This window comes from Mixophyes fleayi, chromosome 2 (assembly GCF_038048845.1).
Source record: "Mixophyes fleayi isolate aMixFle1 chromosome 2, aMixFle1.hap1, whole genome shotgun sequence".
NCBI classification, from domain to species: domain Eukaryota; kingdom Metazoa; phylum Chordata; class Amphibia; order Anura; family Limnodynastidae; genus Mixophyes; species Mixophyes fleayi.
The window spans coordinates 326,715,766-326,738,141 of record NC_134403.1 but is presented as its reverse complement, the minus strand read 5'-3'; the positions used below and the strand labels follow the sequence as shown (position 1 = coordinate 326,738,141).

The 22,376-nt window shown below is 40.1% G+C and overlaps 1 protein-coding gene across 2 annotated transcripts in view; it reads left to right on the top strand.

Annotated features, from left to right (window-relative positions):
* Window positions 1–21,486, top strand: part of HIP1 (huntingtin interacting protein 1) — a 79,691-nt gene extending 58,205 nt beyond the window's left edge. Inside the window, exons 16-30 of one of the 2 annotated variants that reach the window (XM_075196793.1) lie at window positions 709–825; window positions 1,882–1,983; window positions 3,276–3,408; window positions 3,490–3,576; window positions 7,176–7,265; window positions 8,050–8,186; window positions 12,591–12,701; window positions 13,874–13,932; window positions 14,240–14,333; window positions 15,549–15,649; window positions 16,265–16,370; window positions 17,188–17,311; window positions 18,125–18,186; window positions 18,352–18,460; window positions 20,378–21,486. In XM_075196793.1, coding sequence (XP_075052894.1) covers window positions 709–825; window positions 1,882–1,983; window positions 3,276–3,408; window positions 3,490–3,576; window positions 7,176–7,265; window positions 8,050–8,186; window positions 12,591–12,701; window positions 13,874–13,932; window positions 14,240–14,333; window positions 15,549–15,649; window positions 16,265–16,370; window positions 17,188–17,311; window positions 18,125–18,186; window positions 18,352–18,460; window positions 20,378–20,388 — 1,443 coding nt within the window. In that variant the 3' untranslated portion in view covers window positions 20,389–21,486. Of the gene's footprint in view, window positions 1–708; window positions 826–1,881; window positions 1,984–3,275; window positions 3,409–3,489; window positions 3,577–7,175; window positions 7,266–8,049; window positions 8,187–12,590; window positions 12,702–13,873; window positions 13,933–14,239; window positions 14,334–15,548; window positions 15,650–16,264; window positions 16,371–17,187; window positions 17,312–18,124; window positions 18,187–18,351; window positions 18,461–20,377 lie in introns of those variants that run through there. The other variant, XR_012688186.1, reaches the window with a different exon arrangement.
* The last annotated feature ends 890 nt before the right edge of the window (window positions 21,487–22,376 follow it).

Sequence of the window (22,376 nt, the reverse complement as noted above, 5' to 3'; positions counted from 1 at the left end):
TGCAAACAGTTTTATATTATTACTGTAGCCCTGTCCCACTACCTGAGAGTTTAACGTGACTTTTACTGGGATGAACTGCAGGCCAGGAATCTCAGGTAAAAATGAGAGTAGGAAATGTAAACGTTTCATCCCCTGCAGAGTTTTCTCTGAATTGAAGCAGCCATATAGAGAGCTTTTGCTGATAACAGTTTTGTTGCTAAAGTGTGCATTTTATAAAGTTATATTTGTTGATATATTGTCTGTTAATGTGCGTGATGTTTACTGCTGGGGATGGTCCTTTTAGGTGTTCTTGCAACCTACACTTTAAAACATATTCTGAACAAACAGTATTAAAGTAAACATATGTTACATTTTCTTTGTGTACAAGACATGAAAGAGGGGCGCCGATTTATAGCAGAATTTCTTAAATATTATATTTGTGTTAATAAGTATACATTGCAATTAGGCTTTTTACTCTACACAGAAGCTTTAGTGAAGTTTATCTTCCAGACAAATTTATCTATGATCATTGTCCTTGAGCACAGTTACTGATTGGAAACAATTTTATCAAGAAAGCAACAAAATAACAAATCTGCCTGGAAGACAATATTATAAAAAAGTGAAATTCCCCTTTCAGTTTAGATAATTGGTTTATTACTGCCATTGGAGACAGACTCCGAATAATCAATGAGCACTAAACAATGGGAAGATGTCTGTTTTCTCTGTCAGAACGCTGAAGTCACTAAGCAGATGACCTTGGCTCGAGAAGCTTTGGGAGACATAGAACGTTCTAAAAAAGAACTGGAGGATTCCTATCAGCGTGTGAATGAGCACACACAGAGGAAGGTGAGGCACGTGTAGCTTTGGCTGTCTTCCAAACATGTTACAAGGTCGGAGGCAGAGATGCTGAAGTGATGCAAACTGGTTTTAAAATCGATCAAATTTGTCCAGTTTTGATGAACTTGGATTTTTCACACATTTTTGTACATCAGAGTTGATTTGAGAAAACGGTTCCAGAGCCACTTTGCTAGAGATTTGAGCATCTTTAGTCAGAGGTGTATTTTTCTGACAACTAAGCTAGATCTGATTTCACAAACATTGTATCATCAACATTTTTTAATAGACATTTTTTTTTTGTCTGTCTTGTTTTTTTCTGATTGAACAAAAATGTACACTATTCCCTCAGCTGGGTCTTTTTCCTGGCACCCACACCAATTGCTAAGTACATCAGGGTCCCAGTTTGTTTGGACCTCTGCTGTTCAGTAGCCGTATTCAGCTCTGTGCGCCAGAAGGGGGAGGGATCTGACGCAGTGCTAGAAATAAGTTATAAAGGTGAAAACCCCCTTTATCAGAACACTGCTAATATCTAATATCATGGTTGACTTGTTTCTTTTCATCAGCCCTTGGATACTACAACAGATATGCTGTACATTGGATACAGTTGTGTATGTTGTCATATCTAAGGGCCAACAAAACAAACTAATCTTGTTTTCTTCTGTAACATTCTGTTTTCCCATGGACGTCTTCTGCAAATGGTGCAATGGAATGTTTGTTGCAGTCTGCAAAACAGACTGGAAAAGGAGCAAGTAAAATTAAGCAGACAGGAGCCTGGAAAGATTAGCTTTATTATTGCCTAATGAAGTACAGTGCACTGTGTTATATCTCTAGATTACAAGTCTCCAGAGAGGAAAGAGGGAAACCTAAATTCATTTGTAAACCATTAATAAGGATCCATAGACCGTTGTACATAACAGAAGTCTTTAATATACTCATTTAATGAACGTGTTGAACAGGGAATTTACTTACTGAAAATGAAAAGGTCATTTCCATTCCGTTCTGTAAGTGATTACAGTTTAAATAAAGACATGGAAGGAGTCTGGTGAAGATTATTTTTATTCTTAGGCACAGGAACAGATTCAACAGATGGATGACCTACAGGGGGCGTTAGAGTGCAGTAAACAGGAAGTGCAACTTCTCAAAAGCAACATAACGACCTATAAACAGGTGAGATCAATGCTATATACAGTTTACAAGGGCATAAGCCTCACATTACCAAGTCATTATATTGTGGAAATTGAACAACTCCATTTATATCTTTTATAACCAGTTGTAATTATTACCTATGTATAAACATGTGTACGCCCATATATGTTGTATACATACAAGAAAACCAGTATGAATTACCCATTTGTTTAAGCATGTGAATGACGCGCATTGTTTTTTTGGTTTTTGTAATATGGAGAAATGTGAACTTTTGTGCTGTATGCCATAGCAACTAATAGGAGCACATTTGTTTAATTTTTGACTGCAAATGGGCATCAGTCGATAGCAACCAATCAGATGCTGGCTTAGATAGAGTCCAAGTTAGACAATAGGGGTAGTTTGGGGAACTACAATATAAGCACTCCCACAGTGATACTATTAGCAGCTATTTTTTGTTGATGCATCTATATTCACAGGGGTGCAAAATGTAGCATTTCCTTATATGCACTGCTGGGAAGTTCCTTGAAATCAGAAAATAGATATTTATTCACCATAAGGGGCCTGATTCATTAAGGATCTTAAATTAAGATGTTTCTTATTTAAATCTCCTGGGCAAAACCATGTTACAATGCAAAGGGTGCAAAATAGTTTTCTGTTTTGCACATAAGTTAAATACTGACAGTTTTTTCATGTAGCACACAAATACTTGATAGCTTATTTGTACACTGAAATTTAAAGTTGATATTTGTGTGTTACATAAAAAAACAGTCAGTATTTAACTTATGTGCAAAACAGAAAACTAATTTTCACCCCTTGCATTGTAACATGGTTTTGTCCAGGAGACTTAAATAAGAAACTTGTTAATTTAAGTTCCTTAATGAATCAGGCCCAAGGTCTGTGTGATTTTACACCTATTATTTGTACATGTAATAGAAAGTTACTGTCTATCATTTGTATCCAATGTCTGAACAGCAGCATAGCCATGGTAGCCCCGCCTACATCTATTTCTAGGCTATTAAAATAGATATGATTTATTTAGATGCCTTCCTATTTCTTTTTAGAAATATATTGAATTTAATTTATGTTACATTAGTTTGTACAGAACAAAATATTTTACTGTATATCTGCTGTATCGACTGTTGAAGTATTATTACCCTGTGGCGGAATATTTATGGGACCTCTCTAAGGTGCTTTTTTGGCCATGCCAAGACCGTTGACCAGTGATTTAGCAACAGCTGGGCACTGATGACCACAGAGGTAAATACCTCCCCACTGACACGGATGATATTAAAGAGCTTATTGTTTCCACACAGGAGAGCCAATTACAACATAAAGAACTTGAAGACAGTGTTCTACAGCGCCTCCTGCAGGAAGCAGAGTGCATCATTCAAGAAGCTCTCCGCCAACTAGATGAGCCACTCTACACAAATGGCAGCATATCTACAGGTTAGGATACAGTCTCCGGCACATGGAGCTATGTTCTGGGGATTTGTATGTGAAGCCCACTTATCCTGTGTTATCTTTCAGACTTTCTAATCTCCAGAACAGTGGCGGCAGTAGAGAGCACGGAGAAATTAGACGAGGCCTGGAAAAGACACATGTCTGATACTTCAGGTGAGAAGAAAGGATGGGAGAGGACCAAAAGCTGTAAAGAGTGTAGCTGGCAAGTGGAGGAAATGTCTAGTAGTTAGACTGGACGGTGTTACAAAAGAAGATGAGAACAGATAATTGCAACTTTTAGGGACTTAGGACTATGAAACTCCCGGTTACGTAAAATCATGTACCCCTCCCTTACCCTTCAGCCTCCTATTAAACCTAATTTTCCTCTTGCGTATCGTCCTGTTATTGCTGAGCACATATAGCTGTGTGTAGCCTTTGCCTGGTGTGAGACATAAAGTCAGCTCCACAAGGTTATCCAAGTGCACCTGTCCTGTTTTACTCACTTTTATACATTATTTTCTTTGCTCATCTTTTGTACTTTTGTGTTTTTTTCCTTCATGCACATTCGAACCTTCCCACTCCCGTTCTTTTTCTCTGTCATAAACTTCTCACATGTCCATGCTTATCTTCCTTTCTCACTATTTATTATTGTTTTTTTCTCTTATTACATCCTCACATCTTTAGCTTTATACTCATTTTACTAGTGTGTTTATGTTTGTAACATAATTATGGCATTACGCTTTGCACAATTAATGCAAGGCCACACTCTTCATGAGCACACTATAGGGTTTATTTAATAACATGGCACGTAGTCATTTGAACAGTTCTGTGTCATGCTCCAATTTACATTTAACAAATTAAGGCCTGATTCATTAAGGAACGTAAATGCCTATAAGTGACGTATTTTGTATTAAATTGCGCTGCGCACTCCCAGAAACTAACTATTAGTCAGCGCAAGAACATCCAATTGCAAAGGACATTGCCAACAGCCTACTGTTTCAAGGGTGGAACGGGGAGGGAAAGGGGCATTTGCACGCAGTCAGTGTACATTAAGTGTCCCATAGGCCATCTGTAAGGTACGTGTTTTCTGTTGTAACAGTTACAGGACAGGTGTAAGTGCCGAGTGATAGTGATGACGGTCATGTATGCTTGAACATGTGTTTGTAAAAATGCATTTTATGTACAATAGACAATAACAACATCATGATAAATGTATTTCATTGAAAAAACCAAAACGTTTTATTTATGGTTTTTCATTAATGATTATATTAGTAACAGGTGACAATAATTGAATTTTTTTCCTATGCGTTCTGCATGGATTTAATATTCCACATATGTATTGTACGTATCCTGCAGTGATCTGTGTCTGTCTCAACACAGCACGTGCTGTATATGTAGAGCGTACCTAGACCCGCATTCTACAAGAGACGTTACTTCAGATCCGCCTGTAGTTGAATAGGGACGTACGTATGCTGGATTTACATTCATTTTGGCACGCCTTAATGAATCAGGCCCGTAATGTTTAAGCATCCCAATTGTAAAGCGCTACGGAATCTGCTGACGCTATATAAATAAATGATGATGATGATGATGATGATTTTCACCTCAAAGTATTTAGTTACAAACTTCAGCCACACGGTGTCAGTATATTGCAAATGCTGGTGACCAGAGCTCATTACAAGCCACGGCTAATCTGGAATATGCAGAACAATGTATACTTATAAATTGAATACTAGCGGTGTCCACTTTTGACATGTATGTATGTAGCACAAATTGCTCTGGCACATTGATATAAGGGGTGTTTGCTATCATATCTCATTTGATTGCAGTATTCAAGTTTGTCACCTTGCACTGCTTATTGCAGGCCTTATTGATTATTCACCAGTTTGGGGTCCCTTGCAAATAAAAGTAGCAAAGGCTCATTTAAAGGATAGGAGCTTTCACGTTGGAAGACTCCATCTAGCTGCTGTAGAATGTTACGTACATTCTTTATAATATTGTATCTACATCTTACCTTAACTTTCTGTTTCTTCTCCTAATTGCTGTATGTGACCTGAATATGTCCAGGATGCACCTTCTTCATCTACTTGACATTATAGAGTTTCAGTTCTTTAATAGCTTTTTGCCCTTGGGATTTGAAAGCCACTGACGTGCTCATTGCTTATTCTATGCAATACCTTGCAGACACTTTTGGATAATCCATTTCCCCCCCCCCCCCCGCTACTAATAGGAGATAAAAGGCTCTGTGTAATTTGGTTCACAAAGGGTACAATGATTTTAAGGGATCATTTGATCAGCAGAATATGCTAAACCTAAATAAATAATGACACAGTGTCTCACAGTGACAGTCATGTAATAATACAGTATAATGCAATACATTTTAAAGAGAACATCTCTTAGACAATGAAACTCCCTTGATATATTTAGTAATTGAAAACACATTGAACCCTATGTTTACAAATACTATATACAGCAGTTATATATAAAGGTTATGTAATAGGCAGTTAATGTATATATATAGGAATATATACATTAAAAGGACCAATTCTTTTATACAGAACTAGGCAATCCCAGTTTGCTTCCAGTATCCTTGTCATTTCTAGTGGGGTGCATTTTTTTATATAATACAAACATTATTCCAAATAAATACCTAAATGAAGACATCTAGGATTGGCCATCAGTTAGCTCATTTGAGAAATGCAAGTCAGATGGTTAGTTGTATCAGGAGTGGCAGAAAGAAAGAAGTAATAATGCCACTGTATAGGTCATTGGTACGGACTCATCTAGAATATTGTGTTCAGTTCTGGAGGCCGTATCCACCAGGAAGATATAAATACATTAGAGACTGTACAAAGAAGGGCAACTAAAATGGTGCATGGCCTACAGCACAAAACTTACCCAGAAAGACTAAAGGATCTTATTATGTGTAGTTTGGAGCAGAGAAGAAAAAGAGGGAGCATGATAAAAACTTTCAAATATATTAAGAGTTTTAACAAGTTAAAAAGGAAACATTCTACAAAGGAAGAGAAGTATTTGAACATGTGGACATGCACTGACACTGGAGGGAAGTAGGTTCAGAGGAAATTTATTTCACAGAAAGGGTAGTGGATAAGTGGAATAGCCTCCTATCAGAGGTGGTAGAGGGTAATACAGTAGAGCAATTTAAACATGATTCATCATCATCACCATTTATTTATATAGCGCCACTGATTCCGCAGCGCTGTACAGAGAACTCATTCACATCAGTCCCTGCCCCATTGGAGCTTACAGTCTAAATTCCCTAATATACACATACAGACAGACAGAGAGAGAGACTAGGGTCAATTTTGATAACAGCCAATTAACCTACTAGTATGTTTTTTTTGGGAGTGATTGGGATATTCCTTACAAAGAACTAAGGATCAAATAGGGTTTGATGTTACCAGAAGTTGGAAGAATGGGCAGACTAGATGGGCCAAGTGGTTAATATCTGCCATCAAATTCTATATTTCATTTACTGAAAATCAGAGGTCAGTACAAACCAGAAGACCTCCTGACACACCAGTGGTTTTGAGATAGAGTAGAACTTACTTACTTACTTGCAATCCTTGAGCTCTCTAATTCTGTAGAAGTAATCAAGAGTAAAAATATACAGCAATTTCAATAGAACGTGTTTGCGTTGGCACCACTGGATGACGTCAGAACTCTGCTTTAATACAGATAGAATGTACTGGTAATTTAATATATATTAACATCAATTAAAGATTTATCTGCTTATCTTACTCTATTCCTAGATGTAAACTTCGTGTTGCCGAACCTGGTTCAGTTTGCACATCGAATAAGTGACGTGATAATGCAAGGAGCTCAGACTAGGACATCTGACAGTGAGTATCTGAGCAGTCGATCAAAGCGCAACACAACATCCTCTTTGGTGGTACTGTCACCTCCGTTTGCACAGTTAGCCTAGATTTCACGTAAGTGCATGGGTTTGGGGGAGCAAAATAGCAGTGTAGAACAGTGTTGGCTAACCTGTGACACTCCAGGTGTTGTGAAACTACAAGCCCCAGCATGCTTTGCCAGCTATCCGCTAGTTATCTACTGGCAAAGCATGCTGGGGCTTGTAGTTTCACAACACCTGGAGTGTCACAGGTTAGCCAACACTGGTGTAGAGGATCAGAAGTTTGCACCAGCTAACAGGAGAAGCTGGCCAGTGTGAGGATGGTCCTTGCTATGTATGTAGTATTATATTATATCATTTCTACAGTAAAACTTGTGTATTATGTATCGTAACCTTCATATTTTTCATTTTTCTTTTTTTTCTTTTCATTTTTTTCCTTTTTCCTCTTGTATTTCTTCTCTCTTTTTCCTTTTTTTCCTCACTCTTTTTTCTTTTTCTCTTTTTCTCTTTTTCACTCTCTTTTGTGTTTTGTCTTCCATATTAAGAAACTGGTGATTGTAACAACACATTTCTCCAGTGCTTGAGCCCCCTTATCTCTGTAAATAGCTGGGTCCTTACACCTTTGCCACTCTCTCCATTTGACATTTGAATCTTTCCTCATCTGTTAGAGCTTTGAGACGCAGTATTCTGAACAATAATCAGTAAATCCCAGCTGGTCAGCAGCAGTGTCCTTATCTCATTAATCTTTTTGTTGTGTTTTTTATTCTCAGAGCTAAGTGACAGCTGTCGGACATGTGGTGCAGAAGCTCTTAACTATCTCTCCACCATGCGGAACAATGAGATGCAGAGTGGAGCAGATTGTAGCCTGATTACTGCCACCTTAAAGCACATTGCTGACTTTGCTCAGGTAACCTGGACAGATGGCTGCCAGCAGCGGTTATGGTGTGTTTGGTTATAATGTGAATGCTGGAAAGGGCAGCATAGGCATCCAGCCCTGGCCATTAATGTTAACCAGAGGATTCTCATTACAGTACTTGTTTTTTCTCAGATTTTTATTAATTCAGATTTCTCATTTTCCCAGAATTCAGACTCCTGATAAATTTTTAATAGCAGCAATAGCAGGACTATGATAAAATTGCAAAAGTTTGGAATCCCTTTTACCCAAAACATATCACAGTTGCTGCCAGGCCTATTTAGAAAATAAGAGGTTTTTTTTAAAATCCGTTTCTCTGACTTGGGGTGCACATTGAGACATTGGGGTATAGTAGACGTACTAGAAGTATAGGCACTTTAAACATAACTCTATGAAAGCACATTCCTCCCCTACTGTGCCCCTTGTATCTGGAAGTAACCTCAGTTTTTGTATAACCAAGCATAGAAGAGAGGACCAACAAGGTGTAATAAGAAACCTCTTAAACGTAAAGAGCAACATGAAACAATCCAGAGCAAGGGGAGGGAGCACAGCGTCCCCCCAATGGAGTCAGAAAAACATATTTTACGGTGCGTAAAATATCATTTGTCTGTTTCCTACCATTGGAGGACATTGCGAGTCATTGGGGACATATCAAAGCTGCCCCCAAGGAAGGGAGTGCTCTGGAACAGCTCCGCGCAACACCTTGCATCCAAAGTTAACATCCTATGATACAAAACCCTGCAACTTGTAGAATTTGTAGAAAGTGTGGATAGATGACCTCATTGCAGCCTGACACAATTGCTTAGCCCCATGACGTGCCGCCTACAAAACAACAAAAAGCAGTGGAATGAAATTTCAAACCCATCGCCAGTGGTCGAGCTGCCTGGACATAAGCCATGTGGATGGTTGATGTAATCCAGCGAGCAATGAACTGTGTACATGCAGGTCAACCATGCTTATGAGCTTCATAGAACGAACAGCAGGTCATTAGTCTTGTGGACAGAATTCGTACAGTCGTCATCGAAGGTGGTTCAGGCACCGAAGGGCCTGAACCACATCCAAAAAAGGCAAGGTCTCATCAGAAGACTTAGAAGTGGGACTGAATGCCAGAACGATATTCTCCTGGTTTAAATGAAACCGAGAGACTGCCTTTGGCACAAAGGATGGTTTAGTGTGGAGCACCAAAAAGAAGGGTGGTGTTGCAGCATAGCACTACCAACTCAGACACCCGACAAGCAGAGGAAATGGCGAGAAGAAACGCCACCTTCCAAGTAACATAACGAAGGATGACCAAATCTAAAGGCTCAAAGCGACCCTTAGTGAGAGCTCAGAGCACCAGATTAAGATCCCATGGTTCAATTGGATGTACAGAGGGGATCTGAGCGTGTAGAACCCCTTTTAGAAAAGTCTGAACAGCCCTCAAAACTGCCAGCCTGCGCTGAAAGAAAAAGGAGAGTGCAGAAACCTTTAGTTTTAGAGAGGAAAGACATAGTCCTTTTTCCAAACCCACCTACAGGAAGGAAAGCAGAAGGGAACAACTGAAACAGGAAGTTTCCCATACCTGATAATAATTTGCTTGCTATTGTTATGGGACCAATGGGGTGCTTCCTCTCTAGATCACGGGGATCATGAAGCAGGGTTACACGATAGACCTTCAAGATCACCCCCATCACCATTTCTTCTGCACCACTCTTCCGTGCAACGAAGTGAGCAGATTGGCTATGCTCCAGTCAATCGCTTGCTTCTTTTCGCAGGTGTTATCAGCCAGGTCAGCAGCAGAGGCGAGGTTTCTAGTCAAACCTCTTATTGGTTCCCAAGCTGGATGGCTTGTTTTGCCCCATTCTCAACCAGTAGGGCCTAAATCTACATCTACAGGTGGACAGGATTTCCATGGAATCTGTGAAATCAGTGATCAATGGGTTGGAGCCCAACGAGTTCCTGACCTCCATCGACATCCGGGATGCCTATCTCCTTGTGCCAATCTGGGAGGGACATTAGTCACTGCTCAGATTTGCAGTGGGGAGATCCCATTTTCAGTTCAGGATGCTTTCATTTGGCCTTTCCATGATGCCACAGATCTTTACGAAGATCATGGTGGGGATGGCAGCACAGTTACGTTCATTAGGAATATTCATAATCCCCTATCTGGGCGATTTGCTCACAAAAGTGGACTCAGATCCATCTCTCTCTGACAGTCAAAGTGCTGGAATGGCACAGCTAGATCCCAGATGGTTCCCTGTCAGCAGATGGTGTTCCTCGGCCACACCAGAGCGCATGAGATGTTTCTTCTGATCAGCAAGATGTGCTCTCTTCAGGCCCTGGTGAGGAGGGTCCTAGACTTGAGTGCTCTTCATTGCACCTCTGAATCAAGTTGATGGGAAAGATGGAGTCCACGGTTGAAATGCTCTCGTATGGTAGGTTCCATTCTCTGACATTTCAGTGGGACCTCTTGTCCAACTGGTCCAGATACCATCTTCAGCTGGCCTTACAGACACTTCACTTTTGACTCTCAGATGTGTCTCTATCTCTCCATTGGTGTGTAAACATCTTGGAACTCCAAGCCATGCTGCTAGCAGGACAAGCAGGCTCAGTCACTCCTTCAAGAATCTCCAGTCCTCCTTCAGCTGGACAATGCCACAGCAGTGGCTGATATAAATCCGCAAGGTGACTGACAGGGATTTCAAAGGTGCAGACCTTCCTCTAGTGGGTTCTACACATCCAGCCCCCTTACATGCCACCCACAGCACTGTGGGACCTGATCTAGGTTCTTGGGGTCCTCCTGACTTCTCCCTTTGAGCTGTGGGAGTCAATTAATCTACGGTTCTGGTTTGCCACGATGACAGGGAGCACGGTTCCCTCCTTCTAGTCCAAAGTTGTTTCTGGACTTCACCTCAATCAGGAGATTGTGGTCCCAGTCTTCCAGGAGGCGGCTGCCTCTTCAGGTCAGGGTTCCTTAGCGCTGGTGGATGCTGTTCGCGCTTTATCGATTTACGTTGACAGAACAGCCACTGTGCAGCAAACGGATTCCCCTGTCGTTTCGTACGAAGCTCACAAAAAGGGCTGGCGAGATACAAAAAGATCCATCGCAAGGTGGATAATGTCCACCATCAAGCAGGCTTATGTTAGTTACGTTTGGCCTGTGCCTCCTGGGCTGCACGTAACGGACTTTCAGTGGATAATCTCCGCCGGGCGGCCACCTGGTCCTCTGTTCACACTTTTACCTGTTTTTATCGCTTTAATGTTTTTACATCTCCTGAAGCGAGTTTTGGGCGTAAGATTTTGCGTGCTGGGTTGACAGAGCATTTTTCCCTCAGAAAGCTGCTTTAGAATAACTTACAGCAAGCAATCTACTCAGTCATGAATATTAGTGCATACTGCTTGTTCTGATCCTCACCTGGCTGTAAATGTGGTATCGGTGAGGCTGCGTGAAGATTGTGTAGGAGGGGAAGGAGATGTGATGTCAGGGTTCAAGTAGGACCGGAGTTATGATTCTAAGCTTTCGGTATAGACAAGCCTAAAGAAAATACATTATCTTAAAAGAACAATTTTGAAGTTAGTGTTCCCTTAAAGCATTGCACATAGATAATTAACTACACATCTACTCCCAGAGCCCATGTCTTGTCATACAGAAATATGAATGTTTAAGTATACTGTTTATACAGTTATTAGTAACCAGGTGTAGTTACAGAAAGAACCTCTGGGGACATGACCTACTTTGGTTAAAGTTTGTATGCCAAGAGTGAGAGATTCAGTTTGCAATTATATTTCTTTTTAATTGTGTAATTTGCATACATATGTCTCTTGACTTCACTGCTGGGTCTTGTTGAGTAGAGGGGAAAAGGAGCAATTTAAATATCCCATACTAATCAACAATATTAAGAGAACACATTGGGCATAATTCAACAAGGAAAGTAATGCAAAAAATGAGAGTTTTCTCCTGGACAAAACCATGTTACAATGCGAAGGGTAGAAATTAGTTTATTATTTTGCACTTAAGTTAAATACTGTCTGTTTTTTCATGTAGCACACAAGTACTTGATAGCTTTATTTGTACACTGAAATTTAAAGTTGATCTAGGTCATGCCCTATCCAACTATAAATCTGTCACCACATTTTAAATTTGCCTCCCCCTCCAATGCAACATAGTTTTGCCAAGGTGAAAAGTTACTAATTTTTTTTTGCTTTACTTTCCTTAATGAATCAGGCACATTGTGGTTAAAATGATCATTTTCCCTCCAGAAATGCTAACTAAGTATAAGGACCACATTCATTGTCTATTAAAAGTCTCCAACTTGACAGAAGATCTTCTCCTATTGGACATGTAGGTGTGGGGGAGTCAACAAGGATTCATATGAAATATGGTGAGCCAGTGACATTATTTAATTATTTGTTTTTCAGGAGCTTCGGCCTCCAGCACTCGATATCAAAGAGGAGGAACTGGGAGATCTGGTTGAGAAGGAAATGGCAGCCACCGCGGCAGCTGTAGAAACAGCTGCTTTAAGGATTGAGGTGATAAAAAGGCTTTCAGGGGAACATGGGAATAAGAGATAATTAATGATATTTAAACACAGATAAAGCAATCTTTTGTGCTCAAGCGCAAGATTAAGGAATATGCGCTCGCACACTGATTGCTGTAAACAGCCATTGAAATTTAAAGCACAGTAGTTTACAATTTATTGGACAGCCTTGGCTCAATGAAAGTCCTTGCGTAGAAAACAATTGTCCCTCGGGACACTGTAATGGCCACCAGCATGTCAGCCACTATAGCCAAACTAGCCATGCTCTTCAGTAGCTTCCTTGTTCAGAACCATACATGTGGACTAATATGGAAGCTGTGGCGGGGTGCTGGTGGTGTACAAGAGGGATTGTGGTGGCAGAGGATAGACTATCCTTAGGCAAATAGGACACTAAATTAAAATTCACTGTGCAACAATCTTTGCCTGGTGCTGTCTAGCTCTGCTGCCACAATAATTGAAATAAATCTTGTGTTAAGTAAAGATAACATACACTCTCACAGAATTGTTCAATCAGTCATAGACAAATAGATGGGGCTTTCAAAGAGAGTCCAATCCATCCACCTTGACACACTAAATTAAAGTACACTACCTTGGTTGTTTGGTACTAGGGTGCTGTGATCTAACAACCAGATACTTAAATTGTGTTATCGTACTCTGTGTATTGGCTCATCATCATCATCACCATTTATTTATATAGCGCCACTAATTCCGCAGCGCTGTACAGAGAACTCACTCACATCAGTCCCTGCACCATTGGAGCTTACAGTCTAAATTCCCTAACATACACATACACAGACAGACTAGGGTCAATTTTGTTAGCAGCCAATTAACCTACCAGTATGTTTTTGGAGTGTGGGAGGAAACCGGAGCACCCGGAGGAAACCCACGCAAACACAGGGAGAACATACAAACTCCTCACAGATAAGGCCATGGTTGGGAATTGAACTCATGACCCCAGTGCTGTAAGGCAGAAGTGCTAAACACTACACCAGGCTCATGTGACATTTCAAATAACCTCGCTTATTCTCTGTGTCAGCCTAGAAGAGTTATTGAAATGAAAAAACTTCCCTTTCTCTACTCAACTGTAATGTAATGAATTCAGATGAGAAGATAACACCTCTGCGCTGTGATAATAGTAACCTCACTATACGTTTTCTCCCACAGGAAATGCTCAACAAATCACGGACTGATGATACTGGGCTAAAATTACAAGTCAATGAACAGTAAGATATTTCCCAGTAAGGTGTTTCTTCTCCGTTCTGTTTTTTTACAGCTGACAGAGGTGGGCAGAAGCTGACATAGGGGTCATTGATTTCTATGGAGAGATAGCAGTGCAGTCTACATGATGATGACGGAACAAGGACAGGAAAAAACACTCTCCCCTGGCCCTGCTCTGTCATTCGTGTTGTTAAGACAACCACGTGTCCTGCACCGATGTCTCTCAATAGGGATCGGTTATCTCTCTGTGAGTTTCTGTCTATCCTCCATTAATGTCCATGTGCCTTAAACATATGTGATTTTCTTCTGCAGGATCCTGGGGTCATGCACAGATCTCATGCAGGGAATTCAAGCTTTGATAAAGGCCTCAAAGGACCTTCAAAAAGAAATTGTGGAGAGTGGAGGGGTCTGTAAATCTATTGCTTTTGTTGGATCTGTATTATTCCAATTATTAACTAATTGAAGTTACTTTTGTGTCCACAGCAAAGATGTGTTATGTTATCCATTCTTTAGATTTCTGGTAATGCATGATTCTTTAGGAGCACAGGTTGAATTTAAGGTTCTTTTCAATCCAGAAACACATTGCAAGTGCTATTGTGTTATCACAAAAGTCTGTTTGCAGTCAGTGCTTCTATTTCTACACAACTGCATTGGTGTTGTGTGATGAAATATATACACAGGACAGTGTCTCAGATAATGAGGTTTGTAGGATTGCCTTACTATGTGCAATGTTTGCAAATACAAAATGAAGAACTAGAAATGTACCACTTCCAGTGCTGCCAACAATCAACAGTCTCACTGTCCCTCACTCAGGGGCATGAGCAGCACCTTCTAAAGCACTTGCTTCATCTTCAGTCAGAATTAACAATATAAAACGATAATAACCTGGCGCTGACAATATAACCAACCCTTGAGTGGAATGTCCCAAGAACGCCGCTGATCCAAGGGATGTGTCACCTCCCTAAAAAAGTAATATACAAAACAAACTGGACAGCACGAAAATGAGACATCCACTGGGTACATACCCAGTGGATGTCTCATTTTAGCGCTGTCCAGCTTGTTTTGTATATCATCTTCAGTCAGGTCACAAGCAGCAGTTAGCACATGGATGCACCTTTTGTTCTGCGGTTCCCCCAGAACCTCTGCCTGCATGCTGTATTTTTTTATTAATTAATCACCATCCACTCTCCCAATGGAACTTGGGAGGGGAAGGGGTTGTTGCTTTAGATTCCCCCATATCTACAATGGGCTTTGGGTATCTCCCAGGCTTGTCCTCATGTTCTATTACAGAGGTTTTCTATACTGCACATGAGCTGTACACCCGCTTCCATGATTGGGCAATCACTGCTAATTAGGAAGAAACATTATCTTGGGGGTAACCCTTTTAGCCCAATAGCCTTCCTTCAATCACTGAATCATTGACTTGTGCATATGGCCCATTGCATTATGGGGTTTTTTTTTCTAATAATTTCCATCTTTCTCAATCCCTACTAACTATTGTGTAAACATACATAAGCAATTTGTATTTCTAGTATAACTGTAGTGCTGTAGAGCCCCAGATTTTACTCAGTATTTACTCTCATTATCTGTACACCATATTTATTGTGGGTTTTTTCTGCAGGGTGCTGCATCTACCAAAGAGTTTTATGCCAGAAACTCACGGTGGACGGAAGGATTGATATCCGCTTCCAAGGCAGTAGGTTGGGGAGCTACTGTCATGGTGTAAGTATACATCAATTACCAAAAAGATTAAAAAAAGCGGCACAGCCCTGATGCCTTGTTCTACTGGTGCCCACACAGGGGGGTGCTTTTAACAAATTGGATATATGTGGCTATTTGACTGTCTGGTTAAACGGTGTTACCTATGGGTCCCAATTTCCTTGGTTGTATGACGCCTGCACACATATTCAAATCACTCATTTCTATAATGGACGCAGTTCATGATAGGAAAGGATTCCCTGACCATTATTCACTCATGCGCTATGCTTACTATGCCAAGTCCACCCCCTCCCTCCAGCGTAGATGTTTGGTACACTGGGATGGATTGGCTTCACCTGTGCTGAGAGTTGTTTGTCTGTCAGCTCCTCATTGGATCTAAGCTAGTGGTATTATTGGCTAACTGTGGAGATTTAGAAGGCAAACGTTGAAGACTGCAGCTCAAGTAAGAGCCGTTCCGTTACTTGTTTCAATATAATAGTTTAGTTCAGTTTTTGAATAACATACCTTGGTAAAGACATTGTTGTGTTGCAATAGAACAAGTTGTTAGTTTCTTGCTACTGCTGTATTATTCTCTCAGTGTTTGGCCTCTCCCGTTGTTCATCTTTTCCCTCTTTTCAGGGACGCTGCAGACCTTGTGGTCCAAGGACAGGGGAAATTTGAAGATATCATTGTTTGTTCCCATGAAATTGCAGCGAGCACTGCCCAACTTGTGGCAGCCTCCAAGGTATGGTCTGAGCACTTTAACTAGATCAGATATCCTGAGCCAAATGCTATTACTTTCCTTAGTAAAAATGCGCAAAAAACTTTCTGATTTTACGACCTGATCCTCGGTCTTCTTGTGTATGGGAGTCTAGAGGTTTCTACTGATGTTGCTACTGTCTACAATATGTTCATATATTCACCAGGACTGTCGCAATTGTCTTCATAAAACAAATAACCAAAGTCATATATTAGATTTTGTTAAAGCAATAATTCAATTTCTTCAGCTAAAAAAAACTCTTAGGAGAAAAAAAGTTTGAAAGGTTTATTAATTAAAAAAAATTAAAAGCTTGCGCTGTGATAATATTATTAGCTCAATTTCAGTCCTGAAATCTTTGGTCGTCCAAAAGACCAGACAATTACTTTTAGTACCAACCAAAGTAGGTTGTACTACAATTTACAAATGTCATATTACTATTGGCTGAGAAGGTATATAGGCGTGTCTTGATCCTTTTGGCTCTCCTGGATGCAATGGAGAAATTGGAGAAGTTTGTGCAAATCTTTGTTCAACATCTCTGATTGGAAACATGTTCTTTTGAATTAACTCCTTCATTCCTGTTCATATCCCTCTCATCAGCTCACACGCCAGGATCCAATAATATAACATATGACATAATAAAACCACATCAAATATAAATGATATACTAAAATAAGATAAAACAATGTAAATATTTTCATGCTAAATCAATTGACTTTATCCCCCAAAAAATATCTTTGACAGTTTTCATCAGCCACATGTTATAGACGTGATGATATATTACTGTGCTCACTAATCTCTGTAGGTAAAGGCCGAGAAAAACAGCGCTAACCTGGCTAGACTGCAGCAAGCCTCAAAAGTTGTAAATCACAATGCTGCTGGTGTGGTGGCGTCTACAAAGTCAGTCAAGTCGCAGATTGAAGAAAAGGGTAAGTATATGTTGTTTTGGTTATGTGTGCTGCATCTAAAGTATTGTACATTATTACCAACACCAGAGGTGGAACTAGTGAGCTGTGGGCCCCTAGTGCAGCGAAGTGGGAAGGAGGGAACCAGGGCCCACAGCTCACTACTTCCGACCCTCTGCATCTGCTATTCAGCGGTCCCCATTATCTCCATGGGCCCCGGTGCTTTGCACCTGCTGCACCAATGGTAGTTCTGCCACTGACCAACACTTAGAGCCTGATGCTGAGTTGAACTTATGCCGGTTTGCGTAGTGTATACTGCACAAATTCTCACTGTGCATGCTCACAAAGAGACTGGGCCCGTATGTGCCAATGCAGACTTGAGCGTAGCTCGCAATTGCGCCTGCTTTCAACTGGAGAGGTGGAACGGGGGAGGGAAGGGAAGTATGATGTAGGCTGAGTACAGTAAGGGGGCGTTCATACATATGTGGCTCATGCAGACCTGCAGACAGTTTTAGGAGGCAGGTACACACTGATGATGATGATTTAGCGTAAACCAGGCACATATGTTGCATACACGGAGTTGGATTCTTGTGGAGACTTGTAGAGAGCTGTATATGGGAGGATATACTCTATTTTGCGCCTGCTGTCTTTTAGCATAATTTACAACCATTTTGCAGACACCTCTGCATCATGCCCTTTGTGTGTTGTAATAGATGGCAATGGTTGAGTAGCTAGTTCCTAAACAGAACAAGTTCTAATTATAAATGTTATGTTGCCAAGAAGTTTAAGGCAAAGGTCACTTTGTTGGTCATGCCAAGTCTTTTCTCTTTCCCACAGACACAATGGACTTCTCTAGCATGACTCTAACACAGATCAAGCGCCAAGAGATGGACTCCCAGGTAACGGCCATAACTAAGGGCTAAACTTCTTCTACACAGCTCCTCTCCCACCTTAAGAAAATGGATTTGAAATAGCTACCATGAAAGTGTTTTGTCTTCGGCACAATAATTCTGTCTATTAACTAACATTACATTCTAACTAACAGAATGGTTTGCGTTTGGCAGGTGCGTGTTCTCGAGCTAGAAAGCCAGTTGCAAAAGGAGAGAGAGAAACTGGGGGAGCTCAGGAAGAAGCACTATGACTTAGCTGGTGTCTCAGAGGGATGGGGTGATGGTAAGTAAATGATGGATATTACTCATACCAATGAGGGCTTAGTATGGAATTATTATAATGTTTTGACTGAAGCCCAGATTTGTGGAACTTAAATATGTACATTTTACAGGTCATATTTTACTGTATTCTGTATTTTTGTTTTTCATTTTTAAGAGCCTATAAAGCAGGGTGTAGTTGCTCAAGCATTCGTATGATTTCACAAAAGGTTGTTGCATTTTTGTGGTTCTAAAATGACCTTTAAAATGACAGTCGGATCCTTGTTTGTTCAAAGTAGAAATCCCCTTTAATTTAACAAGAAATAATGCTTACCCTATTACTGAGTGTAGCAAGGGTATAACACGGGAATTTCCATGCCTCAGCTGGTAATGCCAAGCAAGTATGCTAGAAAAGTCCCTATAATTGTGGCTCTTGGCACTGGTACTGCCTATGGGCAATAACTCAAGTTTAGTTCAGAGAAGAGGAAATGTGGCAAAAAATGTGATGCATATTTTTTTTCCAAAACATTTTATTTGCAATTTCAAGACACAAAACACATAGTAGATATGCAACATATGATTTTCAATTAGCAACATAAACAACGAATGTATGCATCAGATAATCATGTAACAATACAAAAAGGAGATAATAGGAGATGCATATTTGAATTGTGGTGGAGTTGTTTCCATTAAGGGAGCATTTACTTGCTATCAAACATAACATAACCAGAGTCAAAATCAATGCATCAGACGATCTTCATTCCACTTTTCTATAGTTCTTATACAACATTTTATACATTGTAAATTTTAAATATACTGTGTATTAGGTATTAAGTATTAGCAGAGGGGAAGGAGAAAGGGTGGGGAGATAATATTGTATACTTTCTGTTCTTTGTACACGAGAAACCAAAGAAAATAGCCAGCAAGATTAATTAATTATCCGAGCCTAACCGTCTATACAAGGACCATTTGGTAGACTCAAATATTTTGAGAATATCACCCTGTTGGGATTTTGGCAATGACTCCACATAGAGACCCCATTTAGAAGAGAACTTACGTACCCCCTTCTCAACACCTGGAGAGATCTGCACATATATCACAGAAGAGGAGTTCTAGTAACTCCAATTGTACATCCCTTAGGAATGGGGGAGCGGAGGAAGTCCAGTTGCGTAGAATTGCTTTTTTTGCCACTGTCAATGCCACTGTTAAAATTTGTATAATAACAGAAGGCAAACTATCTTTGCAAGTGTCAAAATAACAGTAGAATGGGGTCTCCATGTCACGTAACCTTAAAAACAGAGTTTAGAAAGGCAAATATTTTGTTCCAGAAGCGAGATATTTTTCTGCATTCCCAAAAGTTATGATAGAATGTGGCTGGGCTTTGTTTGCATTTTGGGCATGAACTTCTCTCCTCCGATATGAAATGTCTTCTCTGTGAGTGTGATGTATAAGCTCTGTGTAACCCTTTTATATGAACCTCCTGCAGTTTCACTGAGATTGTGATGTATATTTTTAATTGCATGTTTAATCATACCCCAGTCCTATTATTTACCACTAGCAATATTTCAAACAGTATTGCAATAGTGAATCAGAAAAATAAAAACAACTTAGATTTTAGGATAAAAACTACCATTAATATTATTATTATTATTATTATTATTATTATTATTAATAATAATATATGATATTATTGATATCAACATTCAGTGGACACACACACTAGGGGAGAATTCTGAAAACTAGCATAAACGTTATTGTTCAAAGAGGTGCTGTAACCCATAGCAACCAGGTGTTTGCTTTTCTTAACTGAATTTGAAAATGACAAATTAATCTGATTACTATAGGTTTTGGCACTTTTTGCACTGTTACATGTGCACCTGTCCTCAGTTTTGCACTGGATGCAAAGAATGTAATTGTCTTGTATTCTGTTTTTCTACCACAGCGGCTGAATAAACCGTATCCAACTTTCTCTCGCGATACTGAATGCACACACAGCGGACAACTCGGAAAGCACACGTCTATGGCATTCAAATCCAATCTCCTCAACACAGCCAGGACTGACCAGTTCCAGCCGACACTGAGTATTTCCAATGAGCTACAGAATGGCAGCAGGACAATAAATAAGATGCACCAATGGTGCACAGGAGAGGAACGGGAAACCTGGCCAAACTTTATAATGCCCATCACGCTCCACCAACACTCTCAATGCTTAGAAGACAAATATATCCAATTTCCTGACGTATTCTTTAGATTAGGATCAAACACAGAGAGAATAAAGATGTGGAATGGTGACTGTGAGGTCGGAGAGCCACCTAAAATAGGACTGTTGGCTGCTTATTAGCAGTGTTCACTAGATAAATTAAATGATGTGGAACGACCAGGAGCACAATTAGGCCTCATAGTGGACACATAAGATAAACCTTCAGCTACTATTGTCTTATTTATATTAGCTGGCAAAGGAGATAGATTATAACTTTTGCCTTACAGGATGTTGACCCAACTCTAGACATGGGAAGCGAGAATTACTGTATGTGGCCATGGGAACTCTTACATCACTACTGCTGTAAACGTACACACAGCGCAGTTCTCTGGAAGCATAGGAATTCATTTTCATTTTGACTAAACATTGACTAAACATTTAGAATTGTTTGAAAGGCTACAATATTATATATTGTAAACATGCGCAGTGTGAGCTGCAGTGAAAATAAGTGGGAGAAAAAGCACTGATGACCTGTGATCATTCGATAGACAAAACACAGCACTTTGTGTTTTCACAATGTCATTACAAAGCCTGTCTGAATCCTCACCATCTGATGGTGCTGTCTGGGTATCCTTCCCGGTGCTATCACGTCCTGTTCTGCCATCTTTGGATGCAGCAAGAGAAGACACAAAGCGTTATTTTAGGCTGCTGAGTCTGAACACACTGTGAGATTAACAGAAGACATTATATAGGCCATGGTGTTATAATGACTTCACATGTGTGCCATTATATGTGACACACGTAGATGTCACTTCATTTACACACAAATAAACCATCTTCATTTTTCTGATTATCTTCTTTATTATTTATTTATGTCAATAATGTCAACAGCTGAACAAATGAAGTTCTAAAAATTTAAAAAGTTGGATTTATGAACCTCATTTCCCAAAGAGGAATAACTCACACTCTTTATTTTGGGCCACTTTATGGACAAGCTTTAAGGCTAACAATGGACTTTGTTTTATGGGCATCATACTCTGTATGCAATGGACTTTTAAATCATCCGTTACATAACAATCATTTGCTGGAAAGTGAATCTACAACTTGGTGGTAAATGTATTATAGTTCGATTTTTTTCATTTGCCATTACAAGCCAGCGCCGCTTTAAATTTTAGCTGTAAACTCGCCGATTTCCGGCGACTTGAAAAAATCGGACTATAATACATTTACCCCTTGGTTTGCTATAGTAGTATTTACAGAATTGATGTTACTAATAATTTAATTATCTTTAAAGTATTCTGCTTATACTCTAGAGAAAGAGTTCTAATCAATCAGATAACTGAAGTTGAAGCGTTTATGGAGGCCAGTTTACAGTTCAGTTCTGAGGTAAACTGTCTTACCTCCATATGCTGCATGCAGCTTCATTGTTCAGATAACATCTGGATCTGGGATCAAACTAGTTTTTATATATTTAACATGTATTTAATGGCCATGCTGCCTTGCCTTGCCTTGCCGGGAATTACCCGGGTTGCACCATTCATACTGCAGGCGAGCGGGGTCCAACCCGGGAATTACCCCTCGCAAAATCCCGGGTCTAAGTCCCGGGATTTTAGACCCGGGATTTTGTGGTTGGACCAGGGTTTCCCAAATCCAGTCCTCAGGGCTCCCTAACAGTGCAGGTTTTCCATATCTCCTTGCTGGAGCACAGGTGTAGTCATTACTGACTGACACATTGTAACAG